Source organism: Notamacropus eugenii, chromosome 4 (assembly GCF_028372415.1).
Source record: "Notamacropus eugenii isolate mMacEug1 chromosome 4, mMacEug1.pri_v2, whole genome shotgun sequence".
Lineage (NCBI taxonomy): Eukaryota > Metazoa > Chordata > Mammalia > Diprotodontia > Macropodidae > Notamacropus > Notamacropus eugenii.
Window position 1 is genome coordinate 464,849,787 of NC_092875.1, and position 26,616 is coordinate 464,876,402.

The 26,616-nt window shown below is 39.0% G+C and overlaps 1 protein-coding gene across 1 annotated transcript in view; it reads right to left on the minus strand.

The window, feature by feature from the left end:
* Positions 1-17,965: 17,965 nt before the first annotated feature.
* The window catches only part of ZNF366 (zinc finger protein 366), a 110,808-nt gene continuing 102,157 nt past the window's right edge, over positions 17,966-26,616 (minus strand). Inside the window, exon 5 of the mRNA XM_072606313.1 lies at positions 17,966-22,670. Coding sequence (XP_072462414.1) covers positions 22,135-22,670 — 536 coding nt within the window. The 3' untranslated portion in view covers positions 17,966-22,134. The remainder of the gene's footprint in view (positions 22,671-26,616) is intronic.

Consider the following 26,616-nt stretch of genomic DNA (forward strand, 5'->3'; position numbering starts at 1 on the left):
CAACTCTGGAATACTACTTACCTCACATCTATCAGCTTCAGCTTGGTTAACATGACAGAAAAGAAAAAGGACAGATGTTGGAGAGAATATGGAAAAATAGGGACACTAATAAACTGTTGGTAGAGTTATGAACTGGTCTAACCATTCAGGGAGAATAATTTGAAACTATGCCCAAAGTGCTATAAAGCTGTGCACTTTGACTCAGTAATATCACTATTAGGTTTGTATCCCAAAGAGATCAAAGAAAGAGGAAAAGGACCTATATATACAAAAATATTTATAGCAGTTCTTTTTGTGGTGGCAAAAAATTGGAAATCGAGGAGCTATCCATCATTTGGGGAATGGCTGCACAAGTTGTGGTGTGTGATTGTGATAGAATACTATTGCACTATAAGAAATGACAAGTAGGACAGTTTCAGAAAAACAAGGAAATCTTTTATGAACTGATGCAAAGTGAAGTGAGTGCAATCAAGAGAATATTGTCCACAGTAACAGTAATATTGTAACAATTGTCAACTTAGTTACTCTGATCAACAAAATGACCCAAGACAATTCCAAAGAACTCATGATAAAAGATGCTATCTACTCCCTGAGACACAACTGATGAACTGAATACAGATGAAATCATACTTTTAAAACTTTTTTATTTTTCTTGTTTTTGTGTGTTTTCTTTTGCAACATGGCTAAAATGGAAATACATTGTGCATGACTTCTCATGTATAATCTATATATTGCTTGCTTTTTCAAGGGATTAGGGAGAAGCAGGAGGAGAGAAAGAATTTGGAAATCAAATTTCTAAAAAAAAGAATGCTAAAAAATTTTTAAATGCAATTTGGAAATATTTAGTGGAATAAAAATATTTTTAAACAATTTACTTAGCTTTATTTCTTCCTACTTTTTTTACTTTCTTGCAGAAAGCCTAATCAAAAAGTATTCCTTGTTCTACAAATGTTAGCAGAAGGCTTGCACTACTACTCTTACCAAACACTCTCTCCAGAGAAACCACAACAAAGAGAAGGAGATTGTTCTAACAATCCATGTCTAGAAAATAAGGGAGATGAGGAGCTTATGTTGCCAGGTAGTCCATCAATGTGTATATTGTGAGAAAAATGTTTTCTAAAGATCAGTTATTATTTCTGGTTTTCTTGTCTCTCACTTCCTCTCTCCCTTTTGTTATCTTTCTTCCTCTCCCTCTTTCCTCCCTACCTTCCCCTCCCTCTAGTTCTCTATCTACCCCTTTTTTCTTCCTCCTCTCTCTCTCTCTCTCTCTTTCTCTGTCTCTCTCTCTTTCACTTTGTTCCCTCTTTTCCTCCCTTTCTTCTTCTGAAGCCCCTTCAAATAAAAGAAAGTCTAGCCTGAAGTAACAATAATCTACTTTTTTGCATTTTTTTCGAGCAATCAGGGCTAAGTGACTTGCTCAGGGTCACATACCTAGTAAATGTCTGAGGCCAGATTTAAACTCAAAGTCCTCCTGACTCCGGAGTCACTGCTCTATCCACTGCACCACCTAGCTGTCCCTCAATCATCTGTTTCAACTCCTTATTTTATAGGTAAGGACATTGCATCTAAGTTAATGATATCCCAAGGGCCACATTGCTACTTACTGGCAGAGTACTGGTTTCCTGGATCCCAGACCAGGGCTTTTTGCTCATTACCATGTTTTCTCCCAGAATGAAGAGTCTAAAAAAGGTAAAAATCACTTCACAAACCTATCATGCTATAGAAAAACTTAATGAAAATGACAAGTCATTGGCATGCTTAAAGTTTTCTAACAAGTCCATGTTGGAGCAGGAGACAGCTGATTTGGGAGAAGGACTTATATTGCCTTGATAAAAGGAACTCCTGGTGAAGAAATTTTCTATACTGATACAGGTCTTCACTGTCTCATTGATTTATGGTCTTCTGGAGTTGCCTGGGGCCCTAAGAGGTTAGTTGCATTTAATGTTCAGGGTCACAGAGCCAGGATGTATCAGAGGAGAATTTTGAACTCTAGTTTTCTTCCTATTTCTGAAATGGACTTTCTGTCCACTAGGAAACACTGCCTTTCCAGCTGGTATTAATATCATCATTATTTGTATTGGTGCCACATTCTAATGCCAGGCACCTTGCTGTCACTCCCCCAGCGTGCCCCTCAGATTCCTTCCACAGGCTCTTGATCTGCCCTGACTCCCCCAACCCCACCCCATCCCCCAAGGTCTACCCATACCATGGTACAGCAAGACTTGCTTGGCCTGACTTCTAGTCTGGTACAAGATCAGAGGTTTCTTTCATCATCTATTTAAGAGGGTAGCCAATAAAGATCTTTGATTCAAAGGATGTGGTTCCATCACTTTCTCTGACATATAAATGGTATTCATCCAACACTTCCTACAGCAAATCACTTTGGGGCAGCCTGACAAGGCTACAAATGGACAGACGCTTTCCCCACATTGTTCTACAAACACAGCCAGGTCCCTGGGGGAAAGAAGAGAAATCTTTTTGCTTCCACTTCCCCTTTGTTTGTTTGAAGGATCAAGAGAACACAGTTCCATTTTCAACAAAATTTAAAAAGGAAAATCATGAAAAGAGCCAACCATCTCCTTATTTTTTTCTTAATATATTGTTGCATTTAGTGAAGCGGAAATGGTGAGAGCTACTGATACTGCAGCCGCCTGGGACTCAAGGAGGTCACTCCCCAGCTATCAAACAGGCATGTCTTCCTCCACATGCACAACGACTTTGTCATGTGTCTGGAAGCTGCTTGTGGCTCTGCTCTGTTTCATAAGATAAACTGCCAAGCTTTGGCCTGGCCTTTCACCTGGGGCCTCCTGTGGATGGGGCTTTGGAGGAGGCAAGAGGGGTATGTATACTGAAATGAAAGCACCCCCATTCCAGTTCTGACTTTTCTGTTTGCTACCAGGGTAACTCTGGGTAAACCAATGAACTAGTCTGAGTCTCAGTTTCCTCATCTGTAAATTGATCTTATCTTTGAGATTGCTTGCAACTTACTAAAATGCAGTGACAGGAAGTGATTAACCATGTTTCTGGAGCCTCAGCCTACTTAAGGTGAACTTTGAGCCACTCAAGGGCACTTAAGGACCTGAGTTCAAATCTAGCCTTTGACACTTTCCAGCTATATAACCCTAAGCAAGTCACTTTTTAACCCTGATTGCCTCCCCAAAACAAAAAAAATTTCTTTGCTCCTTTCTTTTCTCCTACATTGTGTGGCATCCTGAGAAGAACACAGAAACTTAGAGTCAGGAAAGCCCTGAATTCAAGTCCTGCCTTAGTAGCCATGAGACCACAGAGAAATTATTTAAGATCTTGGTAGTTTCTTCTTCTGTAAAATGGGGATGATAATGGCTGCTGTATCTAGCTCAGAGAGTTGTGAAGATGAAAAGAGATGATCTTTATAAACCTTAAAGTGATATGTATGAACGTCAACCTTTACCAGTCAGTTTAGCAAACCTGCTCCATTTATTCATTAAATGCCTTGCTACATCACCATTGTTATTTTTTCATCATTACCATGTTCTCACTGACTTTCGGGAGCAATCATGTTACTACAGTGAGGTCTCATTTATATCCTCCTCTTTGCCTCTGCTCCAGAAATGTCTTCTATCTTAGCCTTTACCTGTTGAATGCCTTCTGTTCCTTGAAGGCCCCAGGCTCTCCATAGCATCTTTCCTGAAATCAACTGGTTAAAAATGATCCCTTTCTCTTCAGCTATTCCTAGAACCCTTTGTCTGGCACTTTCCACTGTCTTTATCATATCCTACCTTCAGCAGAGCTGATTGTTAAATTTTCAGTATAAGCAATTGCATCTAGAAAATAGACAAACTACAAATCAAGGATCAATTTATCATTTTGTTGATTGTCTAAACTCCTGATAGTTTCAGAGAAAATGTTAACAATGCAGATCAAAATTAAAAGTACGTCATTCATACACTCCCTCCCTCCAAGCTAGTTGTTAAATATTTACCAGCCTACCCTTGTCTATCTCGTATCATAATTAGTGTTCATTCATGGGCGTTAGCATGGTTTAGTAAAAAGTGCCTTGGATTGAAGTCTGAGGACATAGATTCTAATCCCACATCTACCTGTGTGAACTAGGCAAGTTGGAGTCTTCATTTCCTCATGCATAAAATTAGGTATTGGACTAGAAGATTTCTGAATTTCCTTCCAACTCTAAATACTATGATAATATGTTGTAACCCTACCTGTTAGCCAGTAATCTTCACCTTTTTGCATGTCATGGGTACATAGACACATGGCAAACTGGTGAAACCCATGAATCTTTTCAAAGAATAATGTTTTTAAATTCATAAAATATATTAGTATATAACATATTTATCATTAATTTAATATTTAATAATATAATGCTATTAATAATATATAATATACAGAAAAAACCAAATATATTGAAATACAGTTATAAATTTTTTTTTAAGTTTATGGACTCCAGACTAAGAAACCCCCACCAAGTTTGACCAAGCTATTTGAGGGAAATAGCTTTGGTATTTATAAACTTTTTATCTCTAGGGTTGGTTAACACAGTTCCTCATATATAGCAGGCAATTAAATGTTGAATTGAATTGAGCCATCTAATACCACTGGAAAATGAGGCATTCTACATAAGAAACATTTCCAAATAATTAAACCTCCATCCTTTAAATAATGAAGCTTTTTTTTTTTTTTAATGAGCCAAGTGCTAGTGGGTGATTCTGATTCCTTTCCTTTGTGGCTTTTTCTTTTTTTCACTATCACTTTTTTTTGTTGCTCTTTTTCACTTTTTTATCCCTTAACCTGTTTGCTTCAGTTTTCTCAATTGTAAAATAGGGATAATAATAGCCCCTACCTTGAGAATCAAGGGAGATATATGTAAAAAAGGCACTTAGTACAGTGTGTGGAATTAGAGAAATGCTTATTGCTTCCCTCCCCCTATTATTTTGCCTTCCCCTATTTCAGTATAAAAAAAGAATAAAAAATAAGCTTATATGTCTCCTCCTCTCCCTTTTCATTTTCTTCTGCGAGAGGTGGGAGAAATGCTCCATCCTCAGTCTACTGATATCTTTATTATTTGCTGCTTTGATCAGAGTTCTAAGGTTTTCCAGATCTGCTTTTCTTCATATTATTTTTGTTGTTATTTTATAAATTGTTCTCCTGGTGCTTCTCACTTTAATCTCCATCAGCTTATACAAGTCTTTTCATGTTTCTCTGAGTGAGTTATATGCATCATTTCTTATGGCACAACACAACTGCATTACATTCACATACCCCAATTTATTTGTGGTTGTTGAGGCATTTTTCAGTCATGTCTGATTCTTCACGATCCCATTTGGAGTTTTCCTGGCAAGGATACTGGAGTGGTTTTTGACGGAGGAGGAAACTGAGGCAAACATGATGAAGTGACTTGCCCAGGCTCAAACAGCTAGTAAATGTCTAAGGTGAGGGCAGGGACTTTTTGCCTCTTGTGACATCCCTGGGGCTTGGTCCAATGCTTATAACTTTCCAGAGCTTCAATCACCAAACTTGTAAAATGGAAACAATAATAATACTTATCCTACCCCCTCACAAGGTTATTGTGAAGGAAAGTGATTGGCAAACCTCGGGATGTTATGTAGATATGAGTTGTTAGTGTGCTAGCGGACCTTTGGATAACAGAGAATGAACCAAGGAATATAGAGACTAGAGGGACTCCAAAGATGGCTTATTCCAACCCTTCCCATTTTACACAAAAGAAGGAGCTGAGGGAGCTTGAGTGACTTGTTCAAGGTTGCATGCATAACTATGATGTGGTACAATCAGAATTAGAGCCTAGATCTTTAACTCAATCTAGTATGTTTCCCCTCTCCCATAGCTGTATATCACCCCATCATTAGGTGCAAGGCCTGGGAGCTGTGTGACCTTGGGCAAGTCACTAAGCCCAGTTTGCCTCATTTATAAAATGAGCTGGAAAAGGCAAAGGCAAACCACTCTGGTATCTTTGCCGAGAAAATCCTCCAAGGAAGTCATAAAGAGTCAGATATGACTGAAAAATAACTAAACAACAAAAATCCTATTAGCAGTTCGCACCTGCTTAGATGAAAGAACTGGAAGTACAAGAAAAGAATGCTCTACTGGATAGACGTTTGTATGCCAAGCTAAGCCACGCTTCCAGCATCCTTGGGATGGCTTCGCAGAGTATGCATCCTGAACTGATGGGAGCCTCAACCTCTCCTAGATTTTGCTACTTCTTCTTTTCAAGTTTAAGTCCTTAAGTCAATTTGATAAGCAGTTATTAACTGTTTTCTACATACATGCCAGATATTGTGCACCATAGTGGGAATTCAAAGACACTGCAGTGACCCTGGGATCAAAATAAGGACCCTAATTATGGATGTTGGAAGAAGCTGACAGGATGTAGACTAGTACAGTCTACTGCTAGTGGTGCCTGTCCTCAAGGAATACACTGTCTAGTGGTGGAGACTGCATGCAAACAAGCATATACATATAGGAGATACAAAGAATAAATTGGAGAGGGGAGAAGCACTAAGATGGAGGAGGATTGGGAAAGGATTCCTGCAGAACGGGAGATTTTGGCTGGACTTGAAGGGAGCCAGGTGAGCCAGGAGGTAGAGATGAGGAAAGAGAGACTTTCAGACATGGGAGGTAGCCAGTGAAAATGCCATAAGATTATCCTCTGGGACCTCAGGCTGTCTTGCAATTCTGCCCAGCAGCCTCTCTTGCCCTAGGAGTCTTGACCTAGGCTTTGGTCCCAGGGGTAATGACCAATGTTATCTATTTTTCCCCTAGGCTTTGGGGAGCCTACACTGACCATGTAGGTGTCTTCTTTCCTCCTCCTGGAAGCTGTCATGCCTCCAAGTACTTGGATGTCTTTCTCTTGACCTTGACCAATTTTCTTCTGATTTGTTGAGTTTGCCTGAATATACTTCTGGTTCTACCTTTTGAGGAAACTGGGGTTCTTCATCTCTACCTTAACCTTTCCCTCTGGTTCTAAGTTGTGACCTCTATAACAAATACCTGGTGCTAGTCTCCATCATGTCAGCTTCTTCCAACATCCATGATTAGGGTCCTTGTTTTGATCCCAGGGTCGCCCAGCTAGTAAGTGTCTGAGGCCATGAAGATGAACCTAGTTGACTCTAACACGCCACCTGACAGAGGAGGGAGACTGACCCTCTAAGTAGGGAGAAGGCAGATCACTCTCTTATCATTTTAAAAAATTTATGGAATAAAACAGACATTTCCATAATATGGTGCAATAAAAAAATGATTGCACATGAAACTACCAATCTACTATGCACAACTTGACATTCTTTTCAAACATACAACAAAATTATTGTGTAAATTAATTTTTAAAAACTTTTTTCTTCCTTCTCCTTCCACCCACGCCCCACCCTAGAGATGGCTACCATTAGATACAAATACGTACACACACACACACACACACACACACACACACACACACACACACACACACACAATTGCTTTCTTCCTCTATTAACTGCGACTTGGAGGCAAGAGCCACATCTGTTATTTCTGTGCTCAGTAATCAATGTGCTTCACGTTCGAATGTTTATTGGAAGCCTTGGCTGCTCCCAGGTAAGCTTAGTACACCAGAAATGAGACCAATGCAGATGTTCTTGCAGAGAAAACATCTGGGGAGGAGTGAACATGAGCCATGGGAATTCTCAATATTAACTCATCTCTAAAATTTAACCCAGTCCATATGTCCTTAATCTGCACACGGATTACATAAACATTAAAACTATGTAGCACCTAATTCCCAATAAGAAAAAGCAGAGTATAATTTTGTCACTGTCGAATTGAATGTCTTTAGCCCAGCAAGCCAGGCCAAGTCTGAGCACTTTAGGTTGCTGAGCAGAGCTTTAAGAAGGTGTTACTGGAAAGAAGCAGGAGAAAAAAATTAAAAAAAAAAATTTAAAAACAAAAGAGAGGGATCTTTGTAGTAGACAGAGAGAGGCCTTAAAGGTAGGAAGAACTGGGTTTGGGTCTTGTCCCTGACACATACTGGCTGTGTGACCCTGGGCAAGTCATTTTACAAGTTACAGAGAAGGTGTCAACCTATACTGAAGTAACTTTCTCAGCGGAGGCAGGGGTGTCCTGGAGCCTTAGACAGGCTCATGAGATTGTTAAATTTTCTGAGTAAGCGCTTATATATACTTTGGAATTGGCAAATGCTATAAATCAGAGTTTGATTTTTTTTGATTGTTTGATGGTCTAGATTTAGGAAGATGGTGGAGAAAACGCTTTTAAAAATTGCAGATTAAACTTAAAAGTGTGTCATGGATGGGGCAGCTAGGTGGTACAGTGGATAAAGTACCAGCTTGGCAGTCAGAAAGAACTTAGTTCAAATCTGGCCTCAGACACTTACTAGTTGTGTGACCCTGGGCAAGTCACTTAACCCCAACTGACTTAAAAAAATGTTTGTCATGTGCACATTTTTTCCCCTTAAGAAACCACTTGTCAAACGTTTATCTGTATACCCTTGCCTGAGAGTTCCTTATATATCAAAGAAATCACAACTCTAATGAAATCCTTTCTTCTAAAAAGGGAATCTCTAGTCTCAGCTGGATTGGGAGACATGTGATATATTGCAGGGGAAATCAGAACTGCTCCAGATATGAAAAATTCTTCATTTTCTCCCCCTCTGCTAAAAGACAATACTCTTAACTTCTTCCCTTGCCTTGCCTGAGGAGACTATGCCAAAAAGATGCTGTACTCTGCTACTGAGCTAGAGAACACATAGGGCCAAGGGAGCAGCTGAGGGAGAGAGCCCCCTCCCCCCTCCCCCCCACCTCTGGAACAACTAGCAGAAAGCAGCAGGAGATGATGAGATTCATGGGCTATCTCAGCTATGGAAATTTCCATATTTGAAAATGGAAGAGACTCATGATCTGCTCTGTGTGATTGCTGGGGGCAAATGGTTGCTTGTTCTAGTTTCTGTTGGTATTTTTGAAGCCTTTCAACAAAATTTTCACCTGCAAAATCTAAATTGTGTGCTAACAAATGGGGATAGATCAGTGGATGAAAGGCAGAGTTCTTGTGGGATGAGACACGTGAAGAAAGCCAAGAGAAGGGAGAAAATTCTCCCAAAGGTACTTGAACCATTTTCCTCATTCATTTCTGATAAACCCTGTGTAAATGTCTTTTCCTTTCTTAGAATGTGAGCAAGCACTTTGAGGACAAGGGGTGTTCTGTTTTTGTCTGGGTATCTCTAATACCTAGCACAGTGCCAAAGGTCATTAGATAAGTGGTTATGTGGTTGACCCTTCCTCTATGATTTTTTTTTTGCTTATTATGGAAGCTCTTATGAGCTTCAAGGTCTCTAACCTCACTTTTTTTTTTAGAAGGCAACGTAACCCATCCAATTCAAAGTAGCAGGCATAGAATCTCATACTGAAAAATTGTTGAAAGAAAATCAGGTGTCCATCTAAAGATGGCTGTCAATAAACTCATTTTACATGGACTGTGAGGTTCACAGAAACCTAAACACAAGGCTCACTTCAACGATAACAAACAGGCTTTGTTGAGTGGGTGGGTTGTTTTTTTTTTTAACTATGTTGGCACAAGTAGAAGATCAAACATGCCGTAAGGCCACTCTTTAGGCATAATGATAATAGATGACTAGGAAAACACTTAATACTTGTATTTTCTAGCTATTTTCTTTTTCAGTGAACATGATCTTTGAACTAGGAATGAGACAATAAAAAAGGGCGATCAGGGAAGAAGAAGGTGAGATAAATATCAGATAGCATACAGCTGTCCTCAGTGAATTCTTGTCAGAAGGCCCACACATACATTCCAGAGTATTAACAGAACTGGCAAGGATGATTGCTAAGCTGTTATGGATATTTTTGAAAGACTGTGGGACCCCCAGATAGAGAAGTGATAGATTCTGGGTACAGACTGAAGTACATTTTCTTTTTCTCTTATCTATTTATTTTCTTTTGTCCCCTCTCTAGAACATGGTTAATGTGGAAATATGTTTTGCATGACTTCATATGTTTAATAGGTTTCATATGTTTTACCTTAGCAAGAGGTAGAGGAGGGCTAAAAAGAGGGAAAGGATTTGACATTGAAAATAAAAATAATTTTTTTTTAAAACAAGAAAAATTGTGGCAAATGAAGTTACTATAGGACTATACTATACTATACATGTACTATAGTAAATGTCCTAATTTTCAAAAAAAAAAAAAAAAAGGTGGGAAGCATGTAGAGCTTACAAACTACAGACCAGTGAACTTGTCTTCCTTACTTGGCAAAATGCTAGAACAAACAAAATTTAATGGCAAAATTAAAAGGGTGGTTTATGAACAGTTGGAAAGTGAAGCAGTCATCACCAAAAGTCAGTATGATATTTTCACATCAGATCCTGCCAGAGTAACCTGATTTCCATTTTCTGACAAAGTAACAAGACTGACAGAAGAGGGGAATGTTGGTATGCTCCTATTTCAGCTAAATACTTGACAAAGTCCCTCATGTTATACTTGAAGATAAAGTGGAGAACTGTTTCTATTTTCCCTTATACTTCCTCCTTATACCTTTACCTTGGGGGAGAAGCAAATCGGGGCTTCCTTTGTCTGCCTACAGTTTTCCTGCCCCATTGACCTAAGATGAAAGCTCCTGAGAGCAGATTTTCCCAGACTAAAATGTTAGGTCTTGTCCATTAAAGGTTATTCCATTCATTGTATTTGTAGCCCCATTGCCTAGCACAGTGCCTGGCATATATTATAGACTTAATAAATAATTGTTGGTTGACTGGTTGACCAAGAATAGTAGCAACTAGGGCAGTGCTGGAGCAGGGGAGATATTACAGAGGGATACATAGAAGAAATTTCACATTTCATCCATTATATTGACCAAGATGACAAAAGATGAAAATGGCAAATGATGGGGACTGTGGGAAATTAGACACACTAATGTGCCATTTGTGGAGCTTTGAATTAGTGCAGTTATTATGGAAAACAATTTTGTGACACTAGAAAGATCTCTAAACTACACATATCCTTTGACCAAATGATACCCCTACTAAGCTTAGAACCCAAGGAGGTCAAAGTCAATAAATAGAGACCATATATACAAAAATGTTTATAGCAGCACTTTTCTGTTCCAGCAAAGAATTGTAAATAGTAAAGAGATGGCAAATATACAAAAATATAGCAGTACTTTTGTGGTAGCAAAGAATTAGAGCATGTCCATCAATTGGAAAATGGATGAAACCAATTGTGGTACATGAAAGTAACAAAATATTATTGGACCATAAGAAATGATGACTATGAAGAATTTGGAGAAATTTATTAGGATTTATATGACCTAATGCTGAGCAGCAATTAAGAGAACAATTTATATGATGATCACAATAAAGATGACAGCATTGGAAGACATCAGAACTTTGATTAATTCAGCGATTAATTTATGACTTTCATAAACTAGCTTTCAAGAAGTATGGCTCCCTCTCCTAGTAGAGTAATGGTGGACTGTTGAGCCGAAATGAGATGAATGATATCAGATATGGCCAATGTGTTCGTTAGCTTTTTTAGCTGTACTTTATTGTGAAGGGAGTGTCTCTTGGGGGTGTGTGAAGTAGGAGGAAACATGGGGAATTGATAATCCTTTAAAGTACATCAAGGAAGCATTTGAATTTGTGGTGATTTTTTTTTTTTAACACATGCTTTGTCCATGCAGCCTAGGGAAAGGAGTGTTTATAAAGAATGTTTCTTAACTTTAGCCTCCTGTGTGGACAAAGTGAGATTTAAAATTATACTTGTCCATGTGACCTCAAAACCTGATCTACTAGCCAGGGAAGGGAAATTTGGGGAGCAGCCTCAGCCTTCAACCATGTCTAAAAAAAGTAACCCGAAGTCTGAAAGTTGGGGGATCTATTTCTCTAGAAGCAGCTAAGTGTCATGGTGGATACAGTGCCAAGCCTGGATTCAGGAGGAGCTGAGTTCAAATCAGATACTTACTAGCTGTGTGACTCTGCGCAAACCATTTAACCTCCATCTGGCACATAGTATGAACTTAATAAATCTTTTCCTTCTTTCTTGAGAGATAAGTAGAGTTCTCTTGGAGAGAGAAGAGCATTGCCTCTAGCAGTAGTGTCAAAATCAAATAGGAAGAGCCTTGCAGGCCATATATTGACTTGGAAAACCAAAAAATAACATTATCCAGGTTGCATTGTACTTTTATTTATTTGGTTAAATATTTCCCAATTAAGTTTGAGACCTCTGGCCTACAGGACCCATCAAGCTAGAGGAGAAATAATGGATTATGGTATGGATTAAGAAATACTTGTATTTTGTTCTATACCATTACCTAGAGTTATTCAGACAATGCAGGTCCAATGGGAAAGATGTTTCTTGTCCAGAAACCCCAAAATGTGGGACATTTATATGGGGTTCCTTTTATGTGGGGTTCCCTTCCAGAGAAAACTCAAACCATAAGACATGGGAAAAGGATATATAAAAAGGACTACACATATGGGAGGGACTGTATAGGACCCAGGGTAGATCTAGAGATTCATTGTACTGGCAGGGCATTGTTCTCCTGGCAAACTTAATTTCCGGTTCCCTTCTGAGGGGGGGGTCCAAAGAACTCTAAGATCTTAGTAGAAAGCTAATACCCAACAAAGTAGGATCCTATTGATTGAATAGGGAAGAAATCTTATTGAAGAGCTATTCTGAGTGTTTTATGTACCTATTTATGGTCTCCTATAAGTCCTTTGCATCCTCTGAATTGTTTTTGTAGAAAAAGAATAGCTATAATGGTAAACACGTAAGGTAAATACAAATATTATAGATATATACCCATATATACATACATGGGCATATGCACACATACATTCATTTACATACACATATATATGTAAATGTATAAATGCTAAAGTGTAAGGTAAACATAAGGATCTTGTTACTCATATTTGCAGAAACCTAGATATGAATCATACATAAACTATATTTGAAGATTTGCAAGAGTAAACTCTTGAGTAGGGGTAAACTAAGAGAAGAAGATACCAGTCTTTTGGAGCCACCTTTGAATTAAGACCCAGTTCACGTCAGACAAAAATCTTGGGGGATGAAGGGAATAGCTGAACCAAAGTTTAAACATAGGGAGCACACTTTTCAAGTTTATAAATGACAAAAAACTTGAAAGGATAGCAAATATACTGGAGGACAAGTGTGAATCCAAAAAGACGTTGGCAGATTAGAATAAAGGACCTAAACTTGTCATGTGAAATGTAATAGGCACAAATGTAAAAGTCTACACTTGGGTTCCAAAAATCAGCTTCACAAGTTCAACACGGGCAAGGCTTAATGAGGAAATATTTACTTCCTTTAAAAAAGATCTAGTGGAGAAAGGGACAGGAAGGTTTAGTGGATGAAATTCTCAGTAAGAGTCAATATTTGGCCATGCACCCCCCAAAGCTGGTTATCCTACTTTGAGACAGAGAAGATAGCTGGTGCTACCCTACAGGTAGGTCATGTTGTCAGTATGAGGGATGAACTCAGAGTCAGTAAAATCTGAGCTCAAAACCTGGTCTCAGATACTTAATCAGCTATGTGACCCTGGGCAAACAAACTACTTTCTCTCAGTCTCATGTTTCCTAATTTGTAAAACAGGGATAAAAAGTGTATCTAAAGCCCAGGGTTGCTGTGAGAATCAAGTAAGATAATCTGCCTACAGCATTTTGCTAACACTATGCTTGAAACAATATGCAGAAATTTACTATAGTTATCAATCTCTCCAGATCCCAGTTTCATCATTTGCAAAAATGGTGAGTTTGTATAAATGGCTTAAATCTATGATCCTTTTTTTTACCAGGAAGAACTACCTCTGTATCTTTACCCTTCTCAGTCTTTCTTTCCTGGATAGTGCTTTTCCCTGTAGAAAAGTAAGAGACTTCTCTCTCCAGCTCAGCTGAAACACTGTTGTTCATGAAGAGTTGAGGGGGAAAAAGTGATAGCCCCAAATATCTCATGAAACTTCAAAGCCATTGCCATACCTCCTTCATATTACTGTTGCTGTAAGGGACATCATGGTGTAGGATCAGGGTATGGTGTGCTTGGCGAGACTAGTTCAGAAGGTTCTACCACAGGTTGGGCACAAGTACTCTGTTACCACATTTTGAATGGAGATGTCTCTGTGAGCATCTCAAGCTTCCTCTGTGAGACTGAGATTTTGCTTTGTTTACAGGGCACAGTGCCTTCTTTGATGCTGGCAGGCCACACTAGGCTGTCTTGTGGCAGAGGTTACAAGGTATCCTTCCCTGGCACTGTGTGCAGTCTGGAACTGTTGGGCAACTCTGTTGCCCATATACAGTTTTTGGTCTCAGTTTGGGGTTACAATTCTGAGACAGAAAACAGTACTAACATTTGTGGCCACAGGAGAGCATACCTTCGCTCCCTCCTAGCCCCACCCTAAGACCAGAGCACAGACCAGGAGACCAGTAATTGCACCTCTCCCCAGATCACATCACACCTTAGAAGCACTATAAACTTGTAGATCCTCACAACTAGTTCTGAAAACAGTAGCACAAAAAGCCTGAAGCTTGGAACAGTACCTCTCCATCCCTGGGTGAGCAGAACCTGTCAAGAAATAGGCTGAAAAAGAGCAAATAACAAAAACCTTGACTGCAAAAAGCTACCAATGTGGGAGGGAAGGCCAAGACACAAACTCAGAAGAAGATAATAACATGAACACAGCTACAAAACCTCAAGCAAAAAAATAGTAATTGAACCCAAAAAGAACTCCTGAGTGTTAAAGAGATAAGATAGTAGAGGAAAAATTTAGAAAAGAAATGAGAGTGACACAAGAAAATTGTGAAAAAAGACTTAATAGCTTGGTAAAAGAAACACAAAAATTCACTGAAGAAAAGAAACCCTTAAAAAACAGAACAGGCCAAAAGGAAAAAGCAATTCCTTAAAAATTAGAATTGTGCAAGTAAAAGCTAATGACTTCATGAGACATCAAGAAACAATAAGCACAGTCAAAAGAATAAAAAAAAAATAGAAGAAAATGGGAAATATCTCATTGGAAAGACAAATAACTCATGAAATAGTTTGAGGAGAGATAATTTAAGAATTGGACTACCTGAAATCCATGACCAAAATAAGAACCTAAAATCATATTTCAAAATATTAGGAAGGAAAACTTCCCCAATATCTTAGATCCAGAAGGTAAAATGGAAATAGAAAGAATCCACTGAACACCTCCTGAAAGAAATCCCCAAATGAAAACTCCCAGGAATATTACAGACAAATTCCAGAGCTCTCAGGTCAAGGAGAAAATATTGCATGCATCCAGAAAAAGCAATTCAAATAACATGGAGTCACAGGGAGGATGGTCCAAGATTTGGCAGCTTCCATATTAAAGGACTGGAGGGCTTAGAAGATGATATTCCAGAAGGCAAAGGAGACAAGAATAATCTACTCAGTAAAACTGAGTGTAACCCTTTGGGAGATGGGGGTGGGGATGGAATGCAGATGGACATCTAATCAAACACAGGACTTTTATGCTTTCCTGTTGATAAGACCAAAGCTTGACACTGACTCAAGGGAAGCATAAAAAAGTAAACATGAAAGAGAAATCATAAAGGACTCAATAAAGTTAAACTGTTTACATTCCTACATGGGAAGATGCTATATGTAACTCCTAAGAATTTTATCATTATTAGGGCAGTCAGGGGTATTTAGACAGAAGGCAGGGGTATAACATTGACTATGAAGAGATGGCCTGAAAAAGATAAAGTTAAGAGATGAGAAAGAGTAATGCACTGGGCAAAGAGGGAAGGGAGAAGGAGAAGGGGCGAAAGTATCTCACAAAAAAAGAGATGCCCAAGGAAGAGATTTTACAGTAGAGGGGAAAATGAGGGGTGTGGACAATGCTTGAACCTCACCGTCATCAGAATTGGTTATAATAGAGAAGAATGTATAGATATACATATATATGTATATATACATACATACTGAATGTACGAATACATGCATATATACAGATATGTAGATATACTGAATGTGTGTGTGTGTGTATATATATATATATATATATACATTCAATTGGGTATAGAAATCTAGCTTACTCATCAGGGAAGTAGGAGGGAAGGGTGAAAGAGAAGGGGGCGGTAAGGAAAGGGAGGGTAGATCAAAGGATGCAGTGCTTAGAAGCAACGGACCTTTTGAGGAAGGACAGGGTAAAAAGAGAGAAGGATAAATAGAACAAAAGAGAATGGAGGGAAATACATAGTTAGAAATCATAACTATGAATGTGAAAGGAATGAAGTCACTCATAAAATGGTAGCAGATACCAGAATGGATCAGAAACCAGAATCCAATGAGATACTGTTCACAAGAGACATAGTTGAAACAGAAAGACATATATAAACATAGTTAATGGTCTGGAGCAGAACCTATTACGTTTCAGTGGAAGTAAAAAGGCAGGGGTAGCAATCATGATCTCAGATAAAGCAAAAGCAAAAATAGATGTAATTGCAAGAGTTCATAAGGGAAACTACATTTTGATCAAAGGTACTATAGATAGTAGTAAAAATAGTAGTAAAAATAGTAATAAAAATTCAACAGTTTCTCAGAAAAAGGCCCCATTTGTCAAATATATAGGGAAGTGAGCCAAATTTTTAAAAATAAGAGTCATTGCCCAAATGATAAATAGTCCAGATATATGAACAGGCACTTTTCTAAAGAAGAAATCAAAGCTATCAATAGTGACATGAAAAAATGTTCTAAATCACTACTGATTAGAGAAATACAAATTAAAAGTACTCTTAGATGCCACCTCACATCTATCAGATCAGCTAACATGACAGTAAAGGAAAGCAATAGATGCTGGAGATGATATGGGATAACAGTTAATCTAATGAACTGTCAGCGGAATGCTGAACCAGTCTAACCATTCAGGAGAATAATGTGGAACTATGCCCAAAGTGCATATTCTTTGACCCAGCAATGCCACTAATAGGTCTGTATCCCCAAGAGATAAAAGATAAGGGAAAAGGACCTATTTGTATAAATATATTTATAACAGCTCTTTTTTTGTGGTGGCAAAGAATTGGAAACTGAGGAGACGTCCATCAATTAGGAAATTGCTGAACAAACTGTGGTATATATGGTTGTGATAGAATTATATTGTACCATGAGAAATGGTGAGGGGAATGGCTTCAGAAAAAACATATCAAGACCTATATGAATTAATGCAAAGTGAAGTGAGAAGAACCAGGAGATCTCCATGCACAGTAATAACATGATGTAATGATGATCAACTGTGAAAGACCTGGCTACTCTGATCAATGCAATGATCCACGACAATTCAATGAATGGGCGTTGCCTCACCCTAAGTGAGTACCCGCAAAGACCTTAGCCTAAAGGGGCCAAGGTCTCCCAGTGTATCCTGGGTCATCTCCAGTCATCCTGATGAATATCTGGTCACTGGATTCATATGGCTCAGAAGGAGAAAGTGAGGCTGGTGACCTGCACAGCCCTCCGTCACTCAGAACAAAGTCAAGTGCAAGTCATGTCATCATTTCTCTGATGGCATGGTCTTCTTCGGCAACAAAGGATGAACGAACACGAAAGGACTCATTATGAAAAGTGCTGTCCACTTCCAGAGATAGAGCTCATGTGCAAATTGAAGTAGAGTTTTCTTTGTTTTTCCTGCTTTTTGTGATATGACTAATATGGAAATATGTTTTGGATGATTTCACATGTATAATGGGTATTATAGTGTTTGCCTTCTCTGGGAGGGAGAGAATTTGGAACTAAAATTTTTAAATGTTAAAAAAATAAATTTTAAAAAGAACCCCTGAACTACAGGAAAATAACAGGTCATTAAATACAAAATATAAACCAAAAAAAAAAAAAAGTGGAAGTGGATGGAACCGGAGGGTAGGAAAGAGATGCTTATATATATCTTTTCATTGTAGAAATTTACATATTTAAGAAAACCAAACTGGTTTTTTTTTTTTTTAACAAGTCTTTATTCACTTAAATTAACAAAATACAGGCTGTGTGTTATTTTCAGGTAAAACTGCTTTAGCAGTGAAGCAGAAAGTTAAGTGTCCACCACTTGGGTTACTATACACTTGGCCTCTTTCTTTGAAATAGCAAACTGGCATTCCGTACATCAATATTTGGTGCTGCGTTTTCCAAACATGTTATGAATGTTAGCTCTGTCATGTTCCACTCTCACATAGCAAAGACTGTCATTCCAAACATCATGTTAATCTTATTAAATACTTGCTTAGACAGTGTGTGCGTAGCACTTTCTCCCATCTGTAGGCATACACACTTAGACCTCCTACACCTGAAGGTCAGTGTCACTGTGGAGGATGCAGCTGGCGAAATACTGACCTTCAGTTTCATAACTAGGGGAGAGGAAGAGACGACTGGAAGGGGAGAAGTAGAGTTGATAAAAGGGATGAATGACAGGTGTCATTCATTTGATTCATATTTAATCCCAACTATGTAACAAGGATGGAAGGTTTGCTTATACTAATGATCTGCTTTCAGAATGTCATTTGGTAATGTTAATATGTTGGCATGCTCCTTGAAGTGCAAACTGGAAATTCTAGAGCAGTTGCGTCCAATGCAGGGGCTACTAGGGGGTGCAGTAGGTAGAGTGCTGGTCTAGGGGTCAGGAAGAACTAAGTTGGAAATATTCAACAGAATATTTACTTACTAGTTGTGTGACCCTGGGCAAGTCACTTAACTTTTATTTGCCTCAGTTTCCCCATCTGTAAAATGGGAATATAATAATAGCACCTATTTCCCAGGGTTGTTGCAAGGATCAAATGAAATAACTGTAAAGTGCTCAACACAATGCCTGGCACATAATAAGCCCTATGTATTATTAAATAGAAATGGAGACATTAAACTGTATATAAACTGTACATAAGCTGGGATGTTGATTTAGAAAACCACTTATTAACATTATCTATGTTCTACTGTACTTTTATTTATTTTGTTAAATATTTACCAACTACATTTTAATCTGGTTCCTGTTGTCCAAGCTTCATGTTTTACAACTCAGCTCTAGAGCATTTATTATCTAAAATTATTTCTGGGAGTTGATGTCAAATTTTCTAAGTTGGAAACTCTGATTAGATTCCTTTGATCCCTAAAAATGGTTTTCTTGATGAACTCTCTCAAATTTTCATTCTGATGTTGGGTGGCCCATTGGAGTGAGATGGCCAACACAAAGACATATGGCATACTGAATGCTAAGGGAAAGCATTATATTTCAGAACACTCTGAAGCACTTATATCATGACGTGACTTAATGTGTATACTGTGGTGGTCCAAAATCTAACCTTATTCTTATTTTAAATTCAATTAGTCCTTTTGTCCTCACATTAAATTCTTATATCAGACACCAAATCATTGGCAAAAATGAACATAACCCACAATTTACTTGATTTCTAGTACCAAGTTTCAACAACTACTTCTAGACCATTCTCTGTTCATATAAATATTAGTTTAACCATCAATAATCACTTTCAGTAATCACCGTGTTGGCTGAAAACACCTACTAGGCCTTTATTACTCACACTTCTGGCAAGGATTTTTCCAAGGTAATATTTTTAAAAGGAACCACTAAGTTTGTTGTTCTACTTCCAAACTCTTAAAGCATTTCAAATTAAACCAAGGGGAGGGGCATTCACATGGAAGTTGGAAGTTCACTTAAGCTTGATCACTGTTATCAGGTTTTTAGATCCAACTTGATAACTGGGGCCATGGGGACCACACTAGGGACATGCTTGTGGACTTTCTACTGAAGCCCTTTAGCTTCTGCCCGCTGCCCTTATGGTCCAGATTTCTGTAGCTCTCATTCTAGCAGGCTGGAAATCAAGGAAAGGCATTTTTGTTCTGCCTCTAATACCAGTGAGTTGGTCAACAAACTGTGACCCTAAGGAAGGAAAGGGGAGGAAATGAAATATTACCTGGAGTAGTTAGACCAGTTACGAGTCGGCCTCTGCTTTTTGGCTCATGGGAAAATTTGCCTGTTTAGGGGCTGGGCTTTTGTTATAAAGTGGCTTATTATAGTCTGTATATCTACCAGATTTCTATTGTCTATGACTGTAAAATTTGCTTCTGGAATTACAGGAGGAAGGTGTGGCCTACAGGGATGATCTTATGGCTGTGTGCTATGGCTGGCTTGGGGATGAGCTGAAGGTAGTCTGGTTCACTGAATTTTAAGCATGCTGCCATCATGAGAAAAACACACCTCAGGTCAAACTGTATTGATCATTCCTTCTTGTGAAGAATTTTCATAAGTGTGCCATCTCAGTAAGTTACCATTCTCTCCTATGTTTCAGAATCATCCCCTCTCTGTTTGGGAATAGTCAGTGGAATGAAATGTTAAGCAACAGGAATCCCAAAGATGATGATGTGGAAGACAGATGGATGCTGGGCAGTAATTGACCCCTACTTAGTATCTGAATGCAGAAGGCACTTGTTTGGGTGTGGAAAATGCCCCAGCATCACAGAACCCTGAGCCAACCTCTTGGGAGATCGGCAAAGTAGAAATACATTTTTCAAGTATTTGGCATTAACTTACAAAGGTAACTGCAACGAAGGTGTTTTGAGATGATCATTATTTGCCTAAAGGCTTCGAGTGGAATTGTAGGCATTGTGTCCAGTTGGAAATCATCAGCCTTATTACGGTGGATCTTGCATTTTTTCAAAACAATTAAATAAAACAGACACCACAAGCATCCTCTTATACAAAAGATGTGTATGTAATGCACACACCTCTACATGTATATCAATATATAGACGTGTTATGTATGTACATATTCTATCAATGATTAAAGCAGAGACACAAGTTGTGACTTTCTTGATGAGAGTGAACCAAATCAGTCATGCTGATGACTTGGTTCTTTGGAAGTCAGGGGTGAAGTGTTTGTTGTCCTAAAGGGTGAGGGTTCCAAAGGCAGGGGACTAATGCTACAATTTTTCATTTACGTTAAGTTTCTGGTCACTGCTGTAAAATCTCCAAAGTCAGAGCTTAAATTTCAAGAGAGGACATCTTTCCCAGTTCCAGGCCTGAGATGGCTGAAGAGTGAATAAATCACTGCCCCTTTAGCAAAAGGCATTCCCTCGCCCCCAATGCTTTTGTTGGCATAAAGCTTAGGTGTGGTGGTTGGCAAATTTCTCAAGATATTTTGATCACAGGATTGAATGCTAGAAGGGGTCATCCAATACAACATCCTTAATTTTATAGATGAGAAAAGTTAGACCCAGAGAGGGAAAGGGTTACCCAAGTACTGAGTAACCAAGACTTGGACTAGAACCTAGGATTGTTTGACTCCACGGCTGGTACTCTTTCCTGCTGCTCACACTGCATGTCTGGCTGGAGATCTAGAACATATGGCTTATTATCAGCTCCTATCTTTTCCCAACAAAATGGAGCTAGGGCAGGACATCACTATATATAGTTAGGAACATCGTTTCTTGGTTTTTGTTTTTTCTTAATTCAACTTGTCAGACACTAGACAACACAAAGTCTTATCCTAGATCTCATCTCACTCTTCCAGCAACATTTTGGGAGCATCCAGGTCCCATTACTAATTCTTGAGTTATTGGAGTTATTTCTGATATGCATGGAAAGTTTCTTTTTTTTAAAAAATTATCAAATGCTATTGTCATATATGCACTTAATGATATTTTAGTCTATTTGGAAAAAAAAATGTTTTCTTGAGGTCTACCATGTCTATTTGTTCCTCAATCATCGTTAGTAAGCTAATACCTGAAGAACCTTTGCTATATGGCAACTAGAAAGAAAAGGTCTGGGTGTGATGCATATGGACAGTATTAATTAGAAAGAGAAAAACAAAATCCCTGTAACCAACTGAGAGTCCACTTGCAATTAAATATCCATGGGAATATTACATTATAGTAGGGACACTGAAGACAAGACTCCACATTGTGTTACTGACATTAAAGGGCCAAGACACCACCTGCAAGGCATTTACTTGGCCTTCACCTGTTCTTACTGATCTGGTCCAATCATCTTTAAGGAGCTGCCCAGATGGGTAATGCCCGGCAAATTATAACTCCTACTGAAAGCTGCATCTGAGCTGCCAGGCGCTCATTTTCCAAAGGTAATTTCAGAGCTGTCCATCTAGATGCCTAAAAGCATTGCTTGTTTTTCCATTTTCCTCTCCAGTAATTCTTTTAAACTCTCATTCCTGTGCTTAAAGTAAAGATAATCTGAAAAAGAAGGCTCCAGCCTGCCACTCTGGAAAGCCCTGAAGCTGCAGAGCTCCTCCTTGCAGGCCAAGTCTCTCTCGTGGTCTCCTCTGGCCCTGAGGCCATCTCTCGCTTTCTCTTCCAAGGCTTCCTTCCCTGCACCTTCCTTCTCCTCCCCATAGGCCTCCTGCAGAGTCTTCATCGCTTGCTCAGTTTTTCTAGACAGGTCCTGGGGCGTGTACAGAGGCTTGTCCTGCTGGTACCGACCAGGGCTGTACTGCTCGGGTTCATAGCATGTGTCTTCCTCCTCCTCCTCTGGGCATGAGCTGCCCTTGGCACTCTCTCCATCCGAGTGAAAGGGAGTACCTTTCTCCCGAGGTTTCTGTGAAAGGTCAAAAGGTTCTTCTTGTTCCAAGCTCCTCAACACCCCTACGGTCTGGGAGAGGGCCATCCTTCCTCTTCCAAAACCTAATGAAAACAAGAGAGAACTGAAGTGTAAATATAACTCAGCTGGCAGAGAGAGCAGCTGAGAACAGGGCGTTCTGAAGAGCACTTGTAACAAGCCCCAAACTGCGGGAAACGTGCTCACCTGAGACAGAGAACACCTGCTGTGAAATCAGGAAAGGTTTTATGGATTCTACATTCATTCCCCTAAAAGAACGGGTAGCTCCCAAGTAAGGCTACAGGAGGTTCAGACCAATGGAAGCTTTTTATACTGTTCCACGTTTGAACTTCGGGCCACACCATCTATCAAGTAGACGACTCCGTGTTCTCTCTGATAGGCTGTCCCTCAAATACCTTATCAAGCTGCCCACAAGTTTCTGACCTTTAATCTGACCACGCTAGGTTACAACTCTGATCACTTAAAGCTGGGACGAGTTTTAATCCTGTGAAAACGTAAGGCCTTCTTTGTTTCCCACAGTCAGTATAATGACTGATGAGGGAAGACCTGCAGGTAGGAATGAGCACGTCATATTTATGGTATTGAACAGACTGGCCGATCAGGATTGAAGCATGTGCGTGTTCATCCTTCGCTGCCAAAGCAGACCATGCCATCAGAGAAATAATGACATGACTTGCACTTGACTTTGTATTCAGTGAGGGAGGGCTATGTCGGTCGCCAGCCTCACTTCTCCTCCAGAACCACCTGAATCCAGTGACCAGATATTCATCAGGATGACTGGAGATGACCCAGGATGAGGCGATTGGGGTTAAGTGACTTGCCCAAGGTCACACAGCGAGTGAGTGTCAAGTGTCTGAGGTGAGATTTGAACTCAAGTCCTCCTAACTCCTGCACTGGTGCTCTATCCACTGCAAGTCATGTCATTATTTCTCTGATGACATGGTCTTCTCTGGCAATGAAGAACGAACACACAACTATAATGACTGAGCTGGGCATCAGAGAAGGGATAGATAAACGTGTCTTCCTTTCTTTCAGAGGTGGGAGGTCTATGGGTGTGGAACATTGCATGCATTGTTAAGACTCTTGAGTAGTTTTGCTGAACTAAGCTTTTTTTTTTTTTTTTAAAGTTGATTTATTTTTAGTTTTCAACATTCACTTCCATAAGTTTTAAATTTTCTCCCCCTCTTTCCCCTCTCTACTCCCCAAGAAGGCATGCAATCTGATATAGGCTTTACATATATTCCTATTAAACATATGTTCACATTAGCCACATTGTATAGAAGAATTAGAATAAATAGAAGGAACCATGAGAAAGAAAAAAACAAAACAAAAAAGCAAACGGTCTGCTCTGATCTGCATTCAGACTCTAAGTTCCTTCTCAGGATGTGGATGGCACCGTCCATCACGAGTCCTTTGGAATTTTCTTTCTTCTTTATTAAAAGCAAAGTAGGGCAGGGAAGAAGATATATTGGAAGATGAAGAGGATGAAAAGACAAAAGATATTAAACAAAAAATTAAAAAGAAACTGGGGCCAAGTTTGCTTCCAAACTATTTTGGCTTTTTGAAAATGTAAAAAAGAAATAATAATCTGCCCTGACCTTCTGCCAAAAAGGCTGGACTAAGGCAGAGTATAGTCAACCTCTCCCAGGGCTGTGGATTGAGAGCTAGAGAGGAATTCAAAGATCATTTCATCTGAACCCTCTAAATAGGTGAAGGAAATGATTTCTCCTTAAGAAACCAGCCCAAGGTTACATGGGTAAAGCATGTCAAGGCCAGCACTCTAGGCTCAGTTACCTAAGCAGACAAAAGTAACCGGACCAAATGTTTGCCCTTGCCAGTCTGCCTCAAGGTCTCAAGGTCTTAGAGATCTGTGTTTTTTAATTAGGGGTAAGACACCGGCTAGCTAAAACATTATAACATGGATACCATTTAGCCAAGAGCATGATGCAGAGAGAATGGGACACAGGGTCAAGTAGAGTCTGCTAGGAAAGAGGTAATACAGAATGTTGTTTAGACCTGAAGGATTATCAGTGGGAGTTTTAGGTAGAGTGCCGAACACAGTGTAAAAATGTCCACTAAGAATAGAGAGTGTTAAAGGGGAAGTGGAGAAATGTTGCCTACGTTTCAATTCTGTCAAAGTCCCATCAGACCTCCCTGGTCACACACCCTTGCCCTGGCAGAGCTACAATGAGGGGCATGTTCAGCAGAGTTTTAATTTAGGCTGCTTTGGAAAGAAGAGTGGGTATGTGCCATCACCTTTTACAGAAGAGCCCTGAAATTTACTGAAATCCCTTTAGAATAAATTGACAAAGCCAGCGCAAAACTAACATTCCTTATTTCTCTGCAAGTAAGAGCAAGGCAAGCTATTTCATGCCACTTTATGTTGGGACATAAACTCTGAGTGAATTTTTATTACTAAATTATATTTTCAGAGGGTGGCCAGTAAATCCACTCCCAGTTACTATGGCTGTCTCTATTTCTGATGGCTTTTTAAAATCTTATAGTAGTCTGGAAAATAGCTGCTGTGACTAGAAATAAACTTTCTGAAAACACTGAAGGGAAAAAACCATTTTTGTTGTCTTTTTAAAAAATTCAATATAACACCTGTTTTAAAAGCCTCTTATCCTGAGGCTAGAGGCTTATTATTATATATTTCTATTGTCCTCTATACCATATTATTAATATTATATTATTGTAGACTCTAACTGTCATCTTAAGAGCCAAATGGAATATTTCGGATTTGACAACTGAGGCTGGTAGTTTTTGAGAAACTGAGAAGAAAAAGTTAGGGTAAAAGATTGAAGAGAAACTTTGGAGGAGAGAAACAGAAAGAGGATGTGGAATATGCCTTCCTTGGGAGAATTGTTAACTTACTGAAGCGACATTATAACAATGAGAAGTGAATCTGGGCAGGCTTAAGGGTGATAGCTCGAGAGAATCTTAAGATGCTTTTTTTTGGTCAGGGCTGGAGATAAACTGGAGAAGACAGAAAGAAGAGATCTTTCTGAAGCTACTGTAATCATTATCTTGTAAAACGGATGAAAAGGCTATTTATGTAAAGGCTATTTGTTACGCTGGAGGAACACTAAACGTGTGGTACGGTGTTTTACAAGTGAGGCTCTGTAGTTAGAGGACAGGTCTGAAGTGATGCTGGCCGCGATCTTTCTCAGTTAAACGACTGTAAACAACAACTTATATTTTTGCTGTTACTGATTTGATTGTAAATAAACTGAACACTGTATTCAGTAACTTTAATATGTATTTAACCCTGGCAAACTAGTAGTTTTATTATATAGAGGAATATAAGTAACTACTTATGAAAAAGAAGGCTTATTAATTATTTATTAAATAACTTTATTATTAAATAAGTCTACTAAATAAATTTGTTAGATAAATATTACTTGACGGACTGAGATGGGGGCTCAGAGCATAGCTGATTGAGAGACACATTGAAATTTTACTAATGAATAAATATCCAAACATCTATTTGCCTGGATTGCACTAGCTTTCAGGATGATGAGATTAAATGTGAGACTAAGCCAAATAACAGGCTGAAGGGTGACCTGCAGGTGAGGTTAGAGGTTTACGTTCGATCAGATATTTAAAGCTGGAATGGATTTAGTGCTGTTAGTATGGAGGGGACCAAGGTCCTTCCTGGAAGCTCTACTACATCTTAAAAATTGAAATTTGGAGAACCATTAAAATATGACACGTTTTTCCTTCTTGAATTTGTCTTATTGTTTGTCCATGAACCCTTAGACTTATGCCAGATACATTTCTAAAAACCTATTTATTGATGACAGAAATTCCCAGTCCCGACTATCTTTCTGTGAGGGAGTCAGCTTTGACATCCATTGATCTATAATGTGTTTTAACAACTATGACTTGACAAAAATTGTTTGGTGTGCCTGTGATACGAATACGTAGAGGGTTAGACAGCAGGAAAAGAAGGCCCTAGGTGAAGTTTTCCTTTCTCTAGTAAAAAAAGTTCCTGAAACTTACCCAAAGAAC